This window comes from Hibiscus syriacus, unplaced genomic scaffold (genome assembly GCF_006381635.1).
Source record: "Hibiscus syriacus cultivar Baekdansim isolate YM2019G1 unplaced genomic scaffold, ASM638163v2 tig00111008_pilon, whole genome shotgun sequence".
NCBI lineage: Eukaryota > Viridiplantae > Streptophyta > Magnoliopsida > Malvales > Malvaceae > Hibiscus > Hibiscus syriacus.
In genome coordinates, this window is record NW_024062951.1 from 863,089 (window position 1) to 882,784 (window position 19,696).

The following is a 19,696-nucleotide window of genomic DNA, read 5'->3' on the forward strand; positions in this document are numbered from 1 at the left end:
AATAATATCTTGTTGCGAATTGGAGACGAAAAAATAATGTCTTCTCACAAGCTATGAGAAAAATTTAACTTTATTTTGATGAATTTAGATTTTTAATGTTGAAATAACATCAAATGAATCTAGTAATATTTACAAAAAAAATTGTCAATGTCAAACGAGACGTTTTATGAAATTATAAAAGAGTGGTGAACGAATCAAATTATCTGATAGGATGTTTCGCTACATAATACTGATTCGGTAAACAATCTTTTATTAAAGATGGTATATGACTATACGTGATTTTATGCTTGTGATTTTAAGTTGAAGTCCACATTTTGAACATCTATAACTAATTTTGATTGATTAGAATTTGGGATGTAGATATTTAGGTGGTGTTTGTTTTTGAAGAGGTAAAATGTCTGTAGTCTGTGGACCACATCTGCAGACATCTGCAGCAGAAGAGGTGGACCAAAAGTCTGCAGTCTGCAAGAAGAAAGTTGTTTGTTTTTTAACATCTGCAAACTGCTAAAATAAACTGAAATATAAAATAAACTGATTTTTTAAATTTAAAAGAGTTTTGCAATATAATTTTAGTTTTACAATATTGGAATTTAAATAATTCATACAACTACAATAATAATTTTTTTAGAAAAACAAACATCACCTTATTAATTCTATTATAAATCTCACATAATCACATGCATTATTAGTTTTATAAGTTTTATACAATAAAATTTATAAATGATCATTAAATTATATGATTTTTTAAATATGCAATTATGTAATACTTTTAATTTTTTTAAATATATATTCATAATTTATTTTTATAATTATATGATATTTTTAGAAAATACTTTTTATAAATTATATGATTTCATATTTTGTAAATCTTAATTTTTTAAATTTTTATACAAACACCACCTAAGCAATGTGGTTTAAATACTTACATTTTGTATTAAAAATTTTAAATATAATTTAAAAATAACAAATCCAAAAAAATATTATTTTTAAACTTAAATCAAAATAATTAAAATAAATATAAAATTTTAATAATATATAAAATAATTTATATGATATAAAATAAATTTAAAAAAATAATATTAAAATTAATATCTATAATATAATATTAAAAATTAATATTTAATTTATTTAAAAATTAATATTAAAATTAAAATCAAATATAAGATAAAATTAAATATAAAACCTCTTTGAAGATGTTAGAAGACGTATGCAGACATAAGTTCTGGTTTGCGCCGCGCAGATCACGCGCAGACGTTAGAAGAGTTTTTATCTTCTAAAAAACAAACGGTCTGCGAAGCACAATGTCTGCGCGTGGTCTGCGCGGCGCAGACATAAGAGCTTTGCAGACCTTATACAGTAAAAACAAACACCACCTTAGTATCAGTAGGAGCATACTAATTTAGTTGCTTACTTTTTAAATATAATAAAAATTGAAATTATAGAAAAAACTCGACTTATAATAGTCCAAAATCAGCCTTAAAGAAATTTTACAAGTTCAATAGACAATACAATTAGTGAAGAAATAAACACTTTTAAAATATATTATATTATGGCATACGTTTTAAAATATATTATATTATGGCATACTTATTATACGGATGAAAAAAATATTTTATGTAAAAAAGAATTGAAAAAAAATTATTCAAATGAATTATCATAGATGTACAAATATTTTATTAATTTTATATTTTATTATACGGTATTTAAGAAACGAAATAATCGCAAAATGGGAATGTGTTGATTTATATTGTATAAATTTCGTTGGGTTAATTTATTCGGTGTAAGAGTATGAATAAAGAACTTGCAAACCGAATATATAATTAAGCCGGGGATTGATTTGACATAAGATGTGGAATGTTGCACTAACAGAATAGAGATAATATTTGTGCGTGATGACTACAATAACAAATTGACGATGACTTCAATGCCTAAACTTGGTTTTCTTATTCTTTTTCAATATATATAAACCTTGAACAAAACACCCAAACCAACAATGCAAAACGAAGATTGCAATGTCTCTACGTACGAGCATTGGTTAAAAAGATTACCTATTACGATGCATTGTGAAACAGGTTGCGACTCGGCAAACATTTTATTTCCTTTTGTTTAACATGCATCATATCCGATCAAACCACCAAGTGATTTTAATATTTAAATAAAATATTGTTATTTCTAGAAATTCTGAGTTCAAGCGTTGTCTATGGTTATAAAAATTTTTGAACATATATATTACCTTATAAATCATTTTAGATTATTTTAAAAAAAGTTCAACCTATAATATATTAGATACTAAATAAATACTCAATATAACAATGATATTTAACTTATAAAGTAAAAGCTAACTCGTTGAGCAATTTCAATTGTGTGAAAGGAGTGATGTTTTCTTTAGAGTTTTAGATTCAAATAATTATGTATGTAGGTGTGTGGGTGTTGTCGATAATTAAAAAATATTATGAACACATAGTAGAGGGGTCGAAATTAAACTAAATTACTAATTTAATCAGAATAGAGGGACCGAAATTAAATAATGACCATTTTTTTTTCTTGAGCATTTAAATGTTTTCCAACAATTTTGGAAATAACAAGGGAGAAAGGTGGGTAATGGCGAGGCATTGGTGGCAGTCTCGCACAACTGTCAATCACCCTTCATTCTCTCATTTTTGCCTTGAAGATTCCGTTTGCCAAGAAAAAGTGTAACTGTATCTTATTTTCATTATTACCTAATAAACATTAATTTTCTTAGAACTTTCCATCTTCTCTATTTAATGCTACCAACCAAACGTATACCCCCCTATTTCACACTCCTCCTCCTCTTTTCCTCTTGAAGCAGTAGCCATGTCAATCCTCAATGATCTCATCAACCTCAATCTCACCGACACCACCAACAAGATCATAGCTGAATATATATGGTTGTCGAATCTTTTCCTAGTTCCTTCGCTTTCAATCTAAGTTTGATTACTAGTACGTTTTTTTTTTCTTAAAATGTTTTTTAAATTCTGTTTCAGGATCGGTGGATCGGGAATGGATTTAAGGAGCAAAGCAAGGGTGCGGTTCTTACGTGTTCAAAGTTCAAATTCTCTATTTTGTTGAATCTCTGTATTGATTTTACTGTATATAAATTCTGCAGACTATGCCTGGACCGGTGACGGATCATTCGGAACTCCCGCTCTGGAATTATGACGGTTCCAGTACGAACCAGGCACCCGGAGATGATAGTGAAGTTATTTTACGGTATTTTTATATGTTTTTGTTGGCTTTTTCGTTAGATCAAAGTTCAGATTCAGTGATTGTATTTAACTACGATAATAATGGTCGTTATGTTATTTTGTGATTTTGACTGAAACGCTTAGCCCTCAAGCGATATTCAAGGATCCATTCAGAAGAGGAAACAATATCTTGGTAATTAATTCTCTCTGTCTCGTGATTCTCGGTGATCTATGCTTTAATTAATATCAGCCTCGACTTTTTATAAATATTGATATTAACGTCAATTTCTTGACCTTTTGCCTTCAAATTCCATGGTTCTCGTGATTCTAGCTGATCTATGCTTTAGTCCATTTCTTTTAGTAAATATTTGGATGACCTGAAATTGTCATTTTAGTGAACAAAATAATGGAGTAATAATTAAATCAAATTAAACTTGGCATCACAAACGAGTGATGACATAAGTAATTGAGATTTATGAATTTAAGCTTCAATGATTAAGTTTGAATCCTACTACTATCACTCTTGGTGGTTAATCTATAAATTCTTATATAAATCCAATAAAATCTTAAGTATGTCTTGACCTTAGACTGAGGAGTTTTTCCTACTTGAACTTTTATGTATATATAAAAAAATTGAACTTAGCATCAATAAAATTTCTTACCACAATATTTTAAATGCATTAAATTTATTTCTCTCTAAAAAAATGTTGATCTAATTTATAAAAATGGATAAATATAGGTGATGTGTGATACTTACACTCCAGCTGGCTATCCCATCCCTACCAACAAGAGATTCAATGCGGCTAAAATCTTTACTCACCCCGACGTTGTTGCCGAGGTACCTTGGTGAGTTCCTTTATTAACTTCTCGCCTCTTTTCATTAATTATTTCTAAAAGCAATTATTAGATTCCTTCTCTATAAATTCCATTTCCAAATCCACGGAGTCTCTTTTGTCTTTTGGAAAATCAAACTAAACTTGATACGGAAACATTTAAAACACTTACTGAGACCATCACTTGCCAGTCACAACGGATTTGGTGGAATGCAGATCAGCACGTTACAAAAAGTCAGCATTATCTTGACCCTACCTACCAAATTTATACATACACATTTTTGGAACTTACCGAATATTTATATGTATTCAAATAAAAAGAATATAATGGTTGCATGTAGCATACTATATTTAAATAATTTAAAACTAAATCATTAATTCAAAACTACGACTAAAATAAGGATATATTTTGTACGTAATCTAATCCTTTATCTTTCGTTCTCTTGCATCTGTATACTTATTAATAATTGTTTTTTTAATAGTATATAGTTATGATAATGTAGTATATGTTGATAACTTTTTACTTATTAATAATGTATAAATTTTATATATAAAATTATTCTAATCTATAATCTTTAAGGAGAACAACACTCTCTTCTACCATTGAGGCTATTTAATAAAATAAATAAATAATTTATTTTGTTGAGAGTCAAGACTATGATCTGGTGGTTTACTATAAGTGGCGGATGAGCATGGCATATAATTCAGGGGAATGCTTATTCTGAAAAATGTATTTATGATTAGTTATTAATTTGATTGATTATACCCATTTAAAGATTTTATTTATATTCTTTCATATACAAAAATTTTATATTTTTAATATATGTATTATCATCCTAATTTTTTTTGCATAGATACGCTACTGTTTACTATTTCTCATTGCTAATGTTTTTATAAGTCAATGTTACTCTATTTCATTACCTTTTCTTTCTATATTTATATTTGATTGATTGGAAACAGGTTTGGAATAGAACAAGAGTACACTCTCCTTCAAAAAGATGTTCGGTGTCCTCTTGGCTGGCCTGTTGGAGGGTTTCCCGGTCCACAGGTACATGTCGTGCGGATTAATCTGGTGTTACCCTAAAGTAAAATATGCTGTGTTCTGAGCCTTTAATTTAGATTCTCAGATATGATCATCTTAATCAAGTATTGCATCCCTACCCATGCAGGGTCCTTACTACTGTGGAGTAGGGGCCGACAAGTCCTTCGGCCGGGACATCGTGGATGCCCATTACAAAGCGTGTCTTTATGCCGGGATTAATATTAGCGGAATCAACGGCGAGGTTATGCCTGCTCAGGTGGGTTTTACACTTAGAACTTAAGCTGGTCTTTTTTTTTCTTCATATTTGATTGAGCTTCAATTTCCATGAATGGTCTTATGGCTTAAACAGTGGGAGTTCCAAGTTGGTCCAGCCACAGGAATATCAGCAGGGGATCAAGTATGGGTTGCTAGGTACATACTCGAGGTATGTCTGACCAGCGACTGATCCGTATAGTAGTGTATTTAATCAATATAGTAGTGTATTTAATCAATGTAGTAGCCTTTCTAGGTGTTTACCATTATAAATTTTGTTTTCTTTTTCCAACAGCGAATCACTGAAATCGCCGGCGTTGTTCTTTCTTTCGATCCGAAACCTATCCCGGTTTGTTTTCACACTTGTACCCATTAGATTAAAAAAAATTCCTTTTAACTAGTTTTCTCCTATTTGCATTCTTTTCCATTATCAGGGTGACTGGAATGGTGCTGGTGCTCATACCAACTACAGGTACATAGTTAATCCACAGCCACTACACTTTTTTTAAGTATTTTTCCCTACGAATGAGGAGTTAATTGGTCGAAATAAATTTTGGTCTTCAGCACAAAGTCTATGAGAAGTGATGGCGGCATTCATGAGATAAAGAAGGCAATCGAGAAATTGGGATATCGCCACAAGGACCACATTGCTGCCTATGGAGAGGGTAATGAGAGACGCCTCACTGGTCGTCACGAGACTGCAGATATCCATAAATTCTCATGGGTAAGTCACCATGTGTAATGTATGTTGCACGTATGTATATATAACCATTTCCCATTAGCAAGGCTAATTTTCCTTTCAATCCCCGAATTCCAGGGAGTAGCAAACAGGGGAGCCTCCATCCGAGTTGGCCGTGACACGGAGAAAGAAGGAAAAGGTAGTATCTTCGATGTTTTCAACTATTCATTTTTCTTGAAGTACTGTATTCGACACTCGTATGCTACATATACTCGTATCCTACATATATGTATGAGAATGAGTAAGTTTTCGTTTTTACCACTGACGTTTCAAAAGTCACAAATAGGTCATTAACGCTATAGTTTATTATAAATTGGTCACTCGACGTTAACAGGCTTGACGGAAAACACATCTGGCGTGTTAATTGCTTACATGGACTGGGTTAACCGTCATGTTTTTTAAACTTCAGTGGGAAAATGAGAACTTACTCCAACTGTGTAGTTTACTATTATGAATCATTCTTCTTCTTCTTCCATAAACACATTTCTTATTCTTTCATAAGCTCATTTTTTATTCTTCCATAAACCCATTGCTTCTTCTTCATAAACCCATTTCTTCTTATTCCATAAACTCGTTCCTTCTTCTTCCATAATCCCATTTATTATTCTTCCATAATCTCATTTATTCTTCTTCCATAATCTCATTTATTCTTCTTTCATAAAGTCATTTCTCATTCTTCAATTCGTCTGAGAAAAAAAGTTGTGAGAAAAATGATTTCTTCTTCTTCCATTTGTATGAGAGAAAAATAGTGAGAAAAACAAGCAAAGATAAATCATCATACTTACATTGAGGTTATGGAAAAGGGGGAACAACACTATGTTTTATGGTAAGCTTCTTTTGGGTTTGATAGAAAATAAAAAATAAAATAAAACTTTACCTGGGCATCCACAGTTGCAAAGCGAAACATCAATGGAGTCTTCCATCTTCAAAAGATTTCTCCTCTTACAATTTTCAGAATTTTTTTAAAGAATAGAGATAAGAATGAAAAACCTTAAATTAAGTTTAAGGATTGGGTTTTTTAAAGGAGAAAAGGTGATCGTTGAAGGCTTTTTGGGTCTCCAATGTGGTGGTCAACCCAGTCCATGTAAGTAGTTAGCACGCCAGTTGTGTTTTTCGTCATGCCTGTTAACTGTTGTTAACGTCGAGTGACCAATTTGTAACAAACGATAGTGTTAGTAACCGATTTGTGACTTTTGAAACATCAATGATGAAAACAAAAACTTATTCAAATATTAGTGACCATTTACATAGTTTACCCGTTAAAATATCTTATCATATTCGATGTGTGCAACATATTCATATCTAACATTCACAATTACAGTAACATTAAGCTATATATATATATATATATTAGTTTCATATATTTTAACATTGTTGGAAATGCATGAAATGTGACACATAGGTTACTTTGAAGACAGAAGGCCAGCATCCAACATGGATCCTTACGTTGTGACATCAATGATTGCTGAAACCACCATTCTCTGGAAGCCTTAGAACTGGGAATTGGAGCTTTGGTTGGAAGATAAGATATGGGATTTGATCATATAATAACCTTCTCATCTTCTTCAATGGATAAGTTGTGGTGAGAAGGCTTTCTGCAAGGATGCCATTTAAACTCTTTTCTTTTTTATCATTTAGTTATATATAAACTTTTGCTTATGTTCGTATAAAAGATCTTTATCTATTAAATAAAAGGTATTGTAATTCTTTAGATCCGACCTATGCGTTACGACCATATCTAGTGAATTACATTAAAATTTTTCAAAACGTTTTTCAATAATTTAAATCCATATTATAAATAACATCTTTAAAAACATAGTTACGATAAAATCCAAACAAGTAAATATAAAACTATAAGTGATTGAGTAAAATATAATATATCATAATCAGTATCGCGGTAAATCTAACATCAGTAGCCAAAAGCAGTATAAATCGTAAAAATAAGTATTTTAAAATAAAGGCACATATCACCGAAAATGAAGGCAGTTTGGAAGATAAAAACATTACAACAAAATGTACTGTACGAAATGTATCGATCCTCTAAGTGCCAGGTCTGGGGTGCCTATCTAAAAATATCTGAAAGGGAAAAAGTTTGGGAAGTGAGCTAGGAGTCTGTTTCAATAGTTCAAGTAAAACGTAATTGGTAAAATAATTAGAAAGTAGTTAACTAAAATATCATTAAAGTCATAGTGAAATTCAGTGAAGCTTGAATTTTAAAACTCATAAATACTCTCCTCCCGTACACCAAAATGCAGTTCCCCGTAACTGTATCCATAAGGGTTTTCCTTATTCCCATTGGTTATAGGTCATTTTGGGGCCTGAGAGCCTAATCAAGAAAGTTTTTGGGGTCTTGGAGTCTACCCAAGGGTCACCTTAGGTCCGTAAGATATTACCAGCTTAACCAGAGTTGAACCTCCATACTATAATATTATACCCAAATAATATATCAATAAAACAGTTCAAATAGTAAGTAGTAAATTCTATAATCATAAATCAGCATAATCATATTTTTCCAATGAAAACAAATAACCAGATAACATATATCAAACAGTCATAGTTCATAATCAGTCAACCAGTAAATCAGTAAATCATAACATCGAGTTGTTAAAAGATTTAGTGAATCAATAATTTTGGTAAATCACATTTCAAAACAGATAAAACAATCATATATCACATAGGGAACACACCTAGAAAAAGGATCAGTCAGCAAGTCTATTGAGCACCTGTCTCGCCACGCTCTGCAGCAGTGCTCGAACCTAATTCATAATGCAACAGAGTTATTATCATAATAATATTTTAATTCAAATATTCTTAAGGTTTACGGATCATACGAGTAATCACTGGCTCACGGGGTCGAACGGATCGAGAGGAGCTGGGTCGAGCTGTTGAATGGTCGGGAGAGTCTCGTGTACCTTCAAATAACAATATCTTAGATCAGTCATTAATCTTAATTTAATTATTCTTAAATAAAATACTTAAGTACATATGCATGTTCAGGTTTGACGGTCAATTTGGAGGCTTTTGAGTTTGAATTTCACAAAACGGACTTCGGATTCAGACTCAATACGTCGAAAAACATATAATATGACTTTTCAGAAAAAGTAAACTTTTTGTCAAAGTCAACTCTAGTCAAAGTCAACTCTTGTCAAAGTTAATGGCTTGACTCAGTCGAGTTGACTCAACCGAGTTGGCTTAGCTCGACCTGGTTTGGTCTGACTGGACCGGTTTCAGAAGCCTCCTGGACTAGCCGAGAAGCCTACGCGCACTAACGGCGCGTGCGGTGGCTACAGGGGCCGTTGAGGACGGGCGATCACTCTATAAGCTGCAACTTAGCATTTCTAACCTAATTAACTTAAAATCAACCCAATATATCGATGAAAAATTTTTAAAAAAGGTGGTCGAAAGTCTTACCCATGGAAAACGGCAATGGCGCTACAACGGGTGACCAAAACTCTTGAGTTTCGATCGCATGACACCAGGTAAGCCAATGAGAGTGGTGGTGAGAAGAGCGGGTGGCTAGACCGGCGACAATCGTCGATAAACAATGACACGATTGGGTTTTCCCAATGGTTCTTCACGGTGGCTTTTACGGCGAACGATGTCGATTCTCTGTGAGGGGTTGGAGGGGTTTTGATCGTTGATGTCGTCGATCACTCTGATAGGGGCAGTGACCGTCACGGTGGCCAGACGGTGGAGGATTGGTGAGGGGATTAGGGTTGTAAATGAGATGAGACAGATCGCGAGCTACTCGAGATCGACTCGATCAAGGCTTGATAAATACTCGGATCGAATGGACTCGAGTCGAGCTCGAGCTCGACTTGAGTTCTTAATGAGCCGAAACGAGCTACTCGATATTCGACTCGAAAACCTCGTGAGCAGCTCGAAAAAATGTTATATTATAATTTTAGATTTTTTAAGAGTACATTATAAAAAATTTATTAAAAATACATTATTGATAATTATAAAATTTTAAAAATATATTAAAAATTCTATAATACAATTACCCTCAAAATTTAAATTTTTTAATTAAATAACCCAAGTCCAATTGTTACATTGTATATTACTAAAAGAAAAATAAAAGCCCATTTAATTAAGCACATGTTAGATTACACCCTAAATCCTAAAACCTAAACCCTAAACTATAAACCTTAAATTATAAACCTTAATTCATAAACCATAAACCATAAACCCTAAACCCTAAACTATAAGTCCTAAACCCTAAACCCTTAATCTAATTATATGATAGGGTACTAAAAAATAAAAGCCCATTTAATTAAGCACATGTTAAATTACACCCCTAAACCCTAAACTATAAATCTCAAGCCTTAAACATTAAACCTTAAACCCTAAGTCTTAAACCTTTAATCCGATTATATTATAGGGGTTAAGTGCACATGATAATAGTGCATTACATACAGTGATAGATTGGATATTGATAAAAAAATTGGGGACGTACTTAATATTTTAAAAAATTTAGAAATATAAATTAGATGAGACAATTGAAAACTTATCGCAGATAAACCCCATTCTGATAACATGGGTAGTTGCTAAAATATCCATATTTGGACTTTTCTCATTGGATTTGTTTATTTTTCTCATTTTATCATGTTGTATTATGGAAATAACTACAAATAGTAGGCGGTACAGTAGCTACAACTTTTAAATATTTCCCATCAAAACCCCCCACCAAACCTCGCCATGAAACATTAAAACAGTTATTTATATTTTTTTGATTAAACTTTGAAAAATGTTAACTTTTAAACCTTGGAATCCAGTTTCCTAAGCCTCTCAGTTCTGCTTGCGGTGAAGATGAAATGTCTTGTTACAGTCTTACTCCATTTTTTCTTTGGCTCTTCGTATCCTTATCACTTTCGACTGCAACCAAAGCTAAAGTCCCAGCCATCATAGTGTTCGGAGATTCCTTCGTGGATTCAGGAAACAAAAATGTGATTTCCATGCTTTTGAAGAGCAATTTCCGGTCTTATGGCCGTGATTTTTACAACGGTCAACCAACGGGACGCTTCTGCAATGGTCGAATATCTCCCGATTTCATCTCCAATGCTTTTTGACTGAAGCTAGCCATCCCAGCTTACTTGGATCCGGCTTACAATATATCTGATTTCGCCACCGGCGTTTGCTTTGCTTCCGCCGGAACTGGTTACGACAATGCAACCTCCAAAGTGCTCGCCATGAAACATTAAAACAATTATTTATATTTTTTTCTTTTGGTGCGAAAAGGACGGGAAGTGTCGACGTTGGAGCGATAGTCTTTTGGTGGTTTTGTAGTCGGAACTTGGACTTGAGTTTCCATGGAAAAAGGAAGTGCAGATAGTGATTGTTGCGCTGGAGTTGAAGATTGTGGTGGTTGTGCAGGAAGAATGGACTGTTCGGGCAGAGTAGGAATCACAGATAGTGGTGGTTGAGGGGATACCGAAGATGATGTTGGATGTAAAGGGGCAGAGAAAACAGTCACAGTTGGTCATGTGAGGTATATCCCACGTCGGTGGTTCTTGGGAATAAGGGGTAAAGTGGAGTGTATAAAAGGGGATGAGTTTCAGCATATGAAAATAAAACCCGTCGAGCTTGAATCGAGCTTAAAATCGAGCTTGAATTGAGTTTAAAATTGAGCTTCAATCGAGTTCGAGTCTTGAGCTTCAATTGAGCTTTTGAATTTTTTTTGAGTTCGAGCCTTTTCGAGTTCGAGTCGAGTTTTAATATTATATTTCGAGTTCGAGTCGAGTTTGATAATTTTTAGTTCGCGAGTTATGAGTGGAGTCGAGCTTACTATAAATGGTTTGAGTTCGAGTCGAGCTCAGCAATACTCGAACTCGACTCGGCTCGTTTACACCCCTAGAGGGAGATAGACAACTACGAAATTGGGGTTAGAAAATTAGGGATTTTGGGTTTCTAAATTGGGACGGGGAATAGATTTTTGGGTTATAACCTAGGTCAAATACGAATAAAAGTTATTTTTATTATTTTATACACTATCAATGGCCTAGCTTAGTTGGTAAAGTGATAGTTTGTCATATTTGGGGATAAAGGTTTGGAACCCCTCAGCCACATTCTTGCATTTTTTTTATTTTTCCACTTACCAGAAAAATAGAAAATTCAAGGTTAAGTTCCTGAACTTTCTACAAGTTTAAAATTGAGCCGCAAGCTTCTGAAACTTGCAAATTAGTCTTTAAAATCAACTAAATTAATGTTATAATTTTTAATTTAAAAAATGGGGTGTGACAGGCATGATATTATATTATAAATTATCTCAATTATGGGTGAGCAACAATTGACAGAACTAAAAAAAATAAAATTTTCTGTTTGATATTAAAAACTTGACTTGATTTGATTTGGTTTGTAATTTCATGAATTTTACTTGACTCGAAAATTTTTCGATTTGTGTCGAGTTATAAAATATAACTTTAAATTTGTCAGTAATTAGTAGATTGATTTTCAAACTGAAGTAGTCTCGAAACTCTCCATAATATGTGTATATGGTTATAAAAAATTGTTTAAATTGGAATCAAATAGTACTATAACATTATAAATATCTACAATTAAATTTAAACAGAAACTCAAACAACTCAATTTAAATTTTATAAACTTGACTCCATTTGAAAAAATTCAAATAAAATTTGAGTGGCAAAAATAAGACTTATCACCTTGAAATTTTTTATTCAACTCAACTCGACTTGATCGAATATATACCCATAATCTTGATTTTCTAATGCATTAGACACTTACATATGAGATTTAAAAAACTACTTAAAATGAATTATTAATGTATCAAGGTTAATATTATAAATATGATTATTGTTTCAAAAAAATATGATTATGAAATAATACGTTGTTAACAAGTTGATGTGGTTTTGATTTCTTTTGGAAACCAATCTGGGACACGATCAAATTCATATATAACAAATACATATAGGTTACATTGGGGGAAAATACCGAACAAAGTTGAAAAAGTTGCAAAAGCCCCTTAACGATTTAGCGCATTATATGAGTTTAAAAATAATTGAATTAAATGCCCTAACAACCGACGCTTTGGCCGAGTGGTTAAGGCGTGTGCCTGCTAAGTACATGGGTTCATCCCGCGAGAGTTCGAATCTCTCAGGCGTCGTTTTAGTGCCTTTTTTTACTGTTTTTTTTTAATGATTTTCAATATTTTTTTATCGAAATTTCCAAGGATAGAAATAATAATTCATGCAATACTTTGATAATTTGTCATTCGCATAATTTTTAAAAACCCACCCTATATTTTTAAAAAAAGAATTTTCCAATAATAATAGTAAGTTTAATAGTAAAATATTATATATAAAGTTAAAAGAAAAATATTTTAATAATTTCACAATTGAATTCACATTCAATTAATCTGTAAAACTAAGTCAATATAAAATTTCATAATAGTATATATAATTATGTTTTCTTAAGAAATCAAACACTTAAATATTTATGAGGCATAAAATAATATATTTAAGGTTTTTAAATTTCACAAACTTAATAAATAATAAAACAAAATCAATAGAGTAACACAAAACCAAAAGAAGAAAGAATTACTTGAACAAAGGCAGAAGCTTCCATCATCACCATGGCAGCAACACCTGTAGGTGGCTTGGTAAAGCTCTCCATCCCGACTAATTTCCCTCCGCTCATCCCTGCTAAACCAACCTAGTGAAGTCAAAGATTCAATACCCAATGTCATTTCAAAAGACACTGTATGTTGTAGTTGATCTCATAAATTTAAATAGCGATCCGCTATTAGAATAATAGTAGTTATATAATAGTAGTGATGATGTTCAAAACAATTATTGCATGTTCGTCGTATTTATAATGACTATAATAACACTTATTATCTCGCAATCATGATAAATATAACGCAACCAAATATATTAATATGTGTTGTGTTATTCATATCTTGATCTACTTTTTCCTTTAATATTTCTTCAACCAACCGAGTGTTATCATCTAAAAACTTTCCTTCTCCATATTGTTCTTATTGAAGAGGAAGGCATTTCTCTTCTTCCAACATAGGATCATGAAGAAAATGCCCCAATCCTTTTGTTTTATACTGAAAATCACATTGATTTTTAAATTAAGAACTCAACTACACAAATGACAATTAATGTTTAAATAGGTTTTAGTGTTTCATACTGAGGTTTTAAAAATAAGAAATTGGTTAATAATGTTATTAATTTGTAACAAAATAATCAATTCACCGCCATATCCGTTAAATGAATGATGTGACAATATTAACAAAAAAAAGTAAATATTTGATTCTACAAAAATATAAATATTAATTCATAAAAAAAACATTGGGATTCATAAATTCTCGGGTGTAAATTACCATAAAAGCTAAGTTTCAAAAGCTAAAAGCATTTTAAAGTAAAAAAACTCATTGAAACCCGGGGCTAATTATGTCACCCTGATATTTCACAACAAATCTCGATATTTATAATTATCGGGACTTAATATTTTTTAATTTCACATTTTTTTCATTTCCAATAATAATAATTATTATTTTTAAAATACCTTATCTAATCATTGCAATTCATTCATCGTTTTTAAATCTTAAATTAGATCACGATTTCTTAAGCTCACCCAGACTTGTTTCCTGACTTTTCAGAACAAGGATTAGGTCTCAAAGTATATATGCTTTAACCATACGCTTGATAAATTATTATAAAAATTTCAAAAAGAGTACTGCACTGATTTGGTTCTAAATTTCAGTTTTGTCTAAAGTTTGTACGCACGTAATTAATTCAATATATATTTACTATGCTCATAAATAAATAAACAATTCAAAAGAGTTACTGAAATTCTGTGTTGGTAAATCAAAACTTCCATCGTACTTAAAAGACACGGTACAGATGAACATATCCAACCCCAAAACCATATGCATAAGGTGTGAATAAGAGAGACGAGACTTCAAAACTCCTAAATTAACAACACTGCTGGAATTTGAGCAAATCCAAGTACAGGGAACAAAAGCACGAACATTATGCCTTAATCTGATAAGTTTTTTTCTTGTTACCAAAACCTCCAGTTTGCATCAATCGACTTACAAAGCCAATCACTCAGACACGTGCAACTAGATAAACAAGTCGATCACAAAATACAATGAATCGTGTTCAACCATACCCTTTGATCCAAGCATTCTTATATCAGATCCGCAACGTTCATTGGCATTTCGTCAATCTGGGTACTGTAGTACTGCTCTATGTCTCTTAGAATCTTGATGTCATCGCTTTTCACAAAATTAATAGCAACACCCTGTAGACCAGCAATACAATCAACATACAGTAGTAGCAATACAAGCAACTTGAAGGCAGGAATAGGATCTAAAATATGTATAAAAAGAAATACCTTTCGACCAAACCGACCAGAACGCCCAATCCTATGGATGTAAAGCTCTCGATTGTTTGGCAGGTCGTAATTGATCACCAAAGACACCTGGAAACAAGAAAGGTAAATTTAGTAGAATATAAGATGGAAAACACAGGGCCTTCAAGAGTGATAGAAAATTAAATATTTTCTTTCTTCCACATTCTCTTATTAGATAAAGCAAGTCGGCTAATTATAGAAAACTAAGCACATAATATGCTCTTTAAATCTTCTATAATCTTGTACCTCAAGGCTACTACTATACATAACTGGTCTCCGAGATAATATCCAACTATTATACTTGCATCAAACTATATTATATTGTCCAAAAAAATAAATTGCTACTCATCTAGAAACAAACAAGCAAAAATACATCCAGAAAGGGGGCACAAAAAGCACCCATAAATACTTGCCTGCTGAACATCAAGCCCTCTGGCCCAAACATCTGTAGTGATAAGAACACGGGTTGCACCATCACGAAACTCGGCCATAATTGCATCTCTTTCTTTCTGAGGCATATCACCGTGCATTGATGATACCGTAAAGTTATTGCTACGCATTTTCTCAGTTAGCCAATCAACCTGTTCCAAAAGAAGAAATGACAAGCCTCGAGATCACAGCATGGAATCCAAAAACTTAAACAAAAGAATTACATAAGAACACAGTTAAAGAGGTTTCTGCTCCCATGTTAAAAAGCAAATCTCAAAATGCATGCTTATGAGGCTCCAGAAGAGACCTTCCGTTTTGTATTGCAGAAAATAACAGCTTGAGTGATAGTCAACGTGTCATAAAGATCACAAAGTGTATCAAACTTCCACTCCTCCCTTTCAACTGCTACAAAAAACTGCTTAATTCCCTGTAATAATGTAAACAGAAGAAATATTTGACTTGAGTGAGTTGAGTCCCATATTAGAAGTTGTAAAAATATCATTAACATGACAAGCATTTGATTACCTCCAGAGTCAATTCATCACGCTTCACAAGGATCCTTATAGGATCAGTCATAAATTTGCTCGTCATTTCCAAGATTTCATGAGGGAGGGTAGCAGATATCAAACAAACCTACAAGAATTCATTTATTAGAAACCAATTTCAACACACATAAACAAAACCCAGATAAGGATAAATAAAGAGAACTATGTTTCTAGTACCTAAAATGACCCAAACCCAAAATAACCCAAGCCCGTAACTAAACCAAAAATTTGAAATCTAATTGACCCAACCCAAATTAACCATATCTGAAACCAACCCAATTCACCCAATTGATAGGTCTAACCAACATCACAAAACAACAGCAGCAAGAAAAATCAAATTAAATTCTAAAATTGTAAAAGCAAGCAAGAAAAATTAAGCACCAAGCAATACAAACTTGCACCAAAGAAATTTAAATTTGTTACAGAATTAATTGGAAGGATTAGAAGAGACCCATAACAAAGAATAAGAAAAACTTGAACAAGGCAATTTAAATAAACTGAGGAAGGAACCTGAAGCTCTGGTGGAAGATGTCGGTAAACATCATAAATTTGATCTTTGAACCCTCTGCTGAGCATCTCATCAGATTCATCAAGAATCAGTAATTTAATAGCCCTTGTACGTAGGGTTCTCCTCTTGATCATGTCACAAACTCTACCGGGAGTTCCAGACACTACATGAACTCCGTGTTCTAGCTTTCTTATATCTTCACCCACACTTTTGCCTCCAATACAAGCGTGTGCTTGTATGTTCATGAAATCACCAATTGTCCTTATCACTTTCTCCGTTTGTGAAGCCAGTTCCCTTGTTGGTGACAAGATCAATGCTTGAACCCTGAAATAACACCAGTTAACATTATAGGAAAATTTGCAGATGGCAGGAGAATTCATGCTTAAAAGTATGGAATCCAATTAATTATAGGTAACCATCACTAGATTTGAAACCTCAGCTCAAGACTCAAACATAATTTTACCATTTTCAAAAATATTTACTTTTCACATATTTTATCTAACGTGTTTCAAATTTAGGGTTTTAGCAATCAAGTATATAAGAATTAGGGCTTTCACAAAAAGAAAAGTACGAAACCGATATCACAACATATTTAAAGCAACAGAAAACGACTAATTTTATCGAATGCGTTTCAATTTTAGGGTTTTAGCAATCAGGGGTATAAAAATTAGGGCTTTTATATAAAAATACACGAAATCGATACCGCAACACATTTAAATCAGCAGAAGACTAATTTTCAAAAGGATTTAAAATTAAAACATACTCTCTGCTAGCAGTGTCGACAACTTGGCATACGGTCAGGGCAATCATGGAAGTTTTGCCGGTACCAGACTGCGCTTGGGCAATCACGTCGCGACCATTGATTATCGGCATAACCGCTCTCTGCTGGATAGCCGAAGGCTTCTCGAAGCCGTAATTGTAGATTCCACGGAGGAGATCGTCTTTAAGTCCCATCTGATCGAAGCTCATTATCGGCTCAATTCCTTCCGTCGTCTCGAAGACTAACTTCTCATCATCGGCTCCCATCCGCCGAGTCGCTCTGCTAGTTGTCGCCGCCGCCGACATACTTTTGGCCACTGCTTTGCTTAATCTCTCGTTCGAAGGTTAAATAAAAGAGAACAATTAATCACAAAAGGATGGCTGAAAACACAAATACACACACACACACATATAGCAGGGAGCGAAATTGACAACTCGATCTAGAAAATGTGAAATTACAACCCATTATTAACTTAAGATCAAATTATATTTTAAAATAATTAATTTAACAAAATCACTATATTTTATAAATAAAAAAATTATAAAATCCTTCACTTATTTGATGTGACGATGTCAGGTAGGTCATACCAAATTGATTGAAAAAATTATAATATTTTTAATAATATTTAATATTTTTATAAAATATTTTTATTTTTATATATTTAAATAATTTTTATATAAATATTTTATTACTTTACTTATTATTATTTGTGAATAATTTTTAAAAATATACTTTTTACATAAAATATTTTTTATCCATCTCATGAACATTATAAAATTCAATATAATAAAAATATTTTATTTTTCTTTATTATTACAAATTTATATTCTTTTAATTGTATTTCCTAATAATAAAAAATCAAAGTACTTCTGGTTACCATAATTAAATGTTAATTTCATGTTTAATAGTATTTTATATTTTTATTTTATTTTGAGAAAATTAAATAAATAATTTTTTTTAGTACACAAAGGTAGAAAAAATATCAAAGCTAGTTTACTATGTTTCCTCTCCAATCTTTCATCAATAGGTTTTCTATCTCCGTCGGAGGGTCTTCAAAGTTATGGAGTCCGAATGGCAAGTTCCATGTCATCTTTGTCAATCCGTCAGCAACTCCATTTCGTTTTCTCGGAATATGTTCAAAATGAAAATGTCAATTTTACTGAATTAACCAGATGATATGTGATATCATCGATGATACTTTATCCATCCACGCACCTTGCATCAAAAATTTTAATATTTCTTTAATGTATGTCTCTAGCATGACCTTTCATAAACCGATATTCCATGACATTTAAGCCCCACGACCACTCTCCATAGTTATTAATAATATAAACAAAATAATGTAATAAATAAATTTATTGTGAAAATTTAGAATAGTTTAATTAATCGATTTTTGGTGTATTCTTTGTGAAATATAGATTGGAATTTTAAATCCTCACTTTACACCAGAAGAAAGATTATCAATTTCAATGAGGATGAAGGAGTTATTAATTTATGGGGTTAAGAATCATAATTTTTGTATTAACTGAAAGAACTCTTTTATCGTTATGGAGAGCGAGAATTAAATTTATAAGATTGTATCTCATCTAAGATTAATTGTTATGTACAAACTACAAAAAAATGAATTTAATAATTAAAGGATTATCGTTATCATTTTAGATTTTGAGTTCAATATTACATCTGTAATTTATACGAGTATATAAACATCCATTGTTAAATAAATTTTAAATCAATCACAGAAATAATATATATTGTATTCATCGTAAATTAATAAAAAAAATAATTATTGTATGCAGATTTTCCAAAAAAAAAAAATGTTATATGTCTACTAAGTTAATCCGACTAATATTGATTACTAATTCATGATACTAAAATTTCTATAATTCTCTTTTAAGTAGTAACATTTATAAATTAATTATTTTCACTCATATTTTGATAATTAAAATTAAAATTTCTAAATTTATTCACTAAAATTTCCATTTGCTTCTATTTTAGCTACTC

General features: G+C 31.9%; 2 protein-coding genes and 1 non-coding gene across 3 annotated transcripts; 2 read left to right on the plus strand and 1 right to left on the minus strand.

Moving 5' to 3' along the window:
• The first annotated feature begins 2,812 nt into the window (after positions 1–2,812).
• On the plus strand, positions 2,813–7,651 carry LOC120149671 (glutamine synthetase nodule isozyme-like). Its single transcript, XM_039162399.1, has 13 exons — positions 2,813–2,909; positions 3,006–3,045; positions 3,128–3,231; positions 3,351–3,399; positions 3,946–4,052; positions 5,000–5,087; positions 5,209–5,337; positions 5,431–5,505; positions 5,629–5,682; positions 5,768–5,805; positions 5,898–6,057; positions 6,151–6,211; positions 7,475–7,651. The coding sequence occupies exons 1-13, from the start codon at positions 2,836–2,838 to the stop codon at positions 7,564–7,566; spliced, it is 1,071 nt and encodes a 356-aa protein (XP_039018330.1). The 5' UTR covers positions 2,813–2,835; the 3' UTR covers positions 7,567–7,651.
• Positions 7,652–13,110: 5,459 nt separating this feature from the next.
• Positions 13,111–13,192, plus strand: TRNAS-GCU. The gene has a single exon. It is a non-coding gene; the product is annotated as a tRNA-Ser (tRNA).
• A 1,687-nt stretch (positions 13,193–14,879) lies between these two features.
• Positions 14,880–18,085, minus strand: LOC120149670 (eukaryotic initiation factor 4A-3-like). Its single transcript, XM_039162398.1, has 7 exons — positions 17,699–18,085; positions 16,938–17,259; positions 16,408–16,515; positions 16,190–16,309; positions 15,867–16,034; positions 15,436–15,522; positions 14,880–15,342 (listed from the first exon to the last, which is right to left on the minus strand). The coding sequence occupies exons 1-7, from the start codon at positions 17,998–18,000 to the stop codon at positions 15,229–15,231; spliced, it is 1,221 nt and encodes a 406-aa protein (XP_039018329.1). The 5' UTR covers positions 18,001–18,085; the 3' UTR covers positions 14,880–15,228.
• Between the last annotated feature and the right edge of the window lie 1,611 nt (positions 18,086–19,696).

Excerpts from the sequence above, each read along its gene's own strand:
- LOC120149671 (XM_039162399.1), top strand. The coding sequence starts at position 2,836 with ATGTCAATCCTCAATGATCTCATCAACCTCAATCTCACCGACACCACC. Across the intron at positions 3,232-3,350 it reads GATAGTGAAGTTATTTTACG|CCCTCAAGCGATATTCAAGG; the intron begins GTATTTTTATAT and ends TGAAACGCTTAG. Across the intron at positions 3,400-3,945 it reads GAAGAGGAAACAATATCTTG|GTGATGTGTGATACTTACAC; the intron begins GTAATTAATTCT and ends GGATAAATATAG.
- LOC120149670 (XM_039162398.1), bottom strand. The coding sequence starts at position 18,000 with ATGTCGGCGGCGGCGACAACTAGCAGAGCGACTCGGCGGATGGGAGCC. Across the intron at positions 15,523-15,866 it reads GAGGGCTTGATGTTCAGCAG|GTGTCTTTGGTGATCAATTA; the intron begins GCAAGTATTTAT and ends TCTTGTTTCCAG. Across the intron at positions 15,343-15,435 it reads CTGGTCGGTTTGGTCGAAAG|GGTGTTGCTATTAATTTTGT; the intron begins GTATTTCTTTTT and ends GCTGGTCTACAG.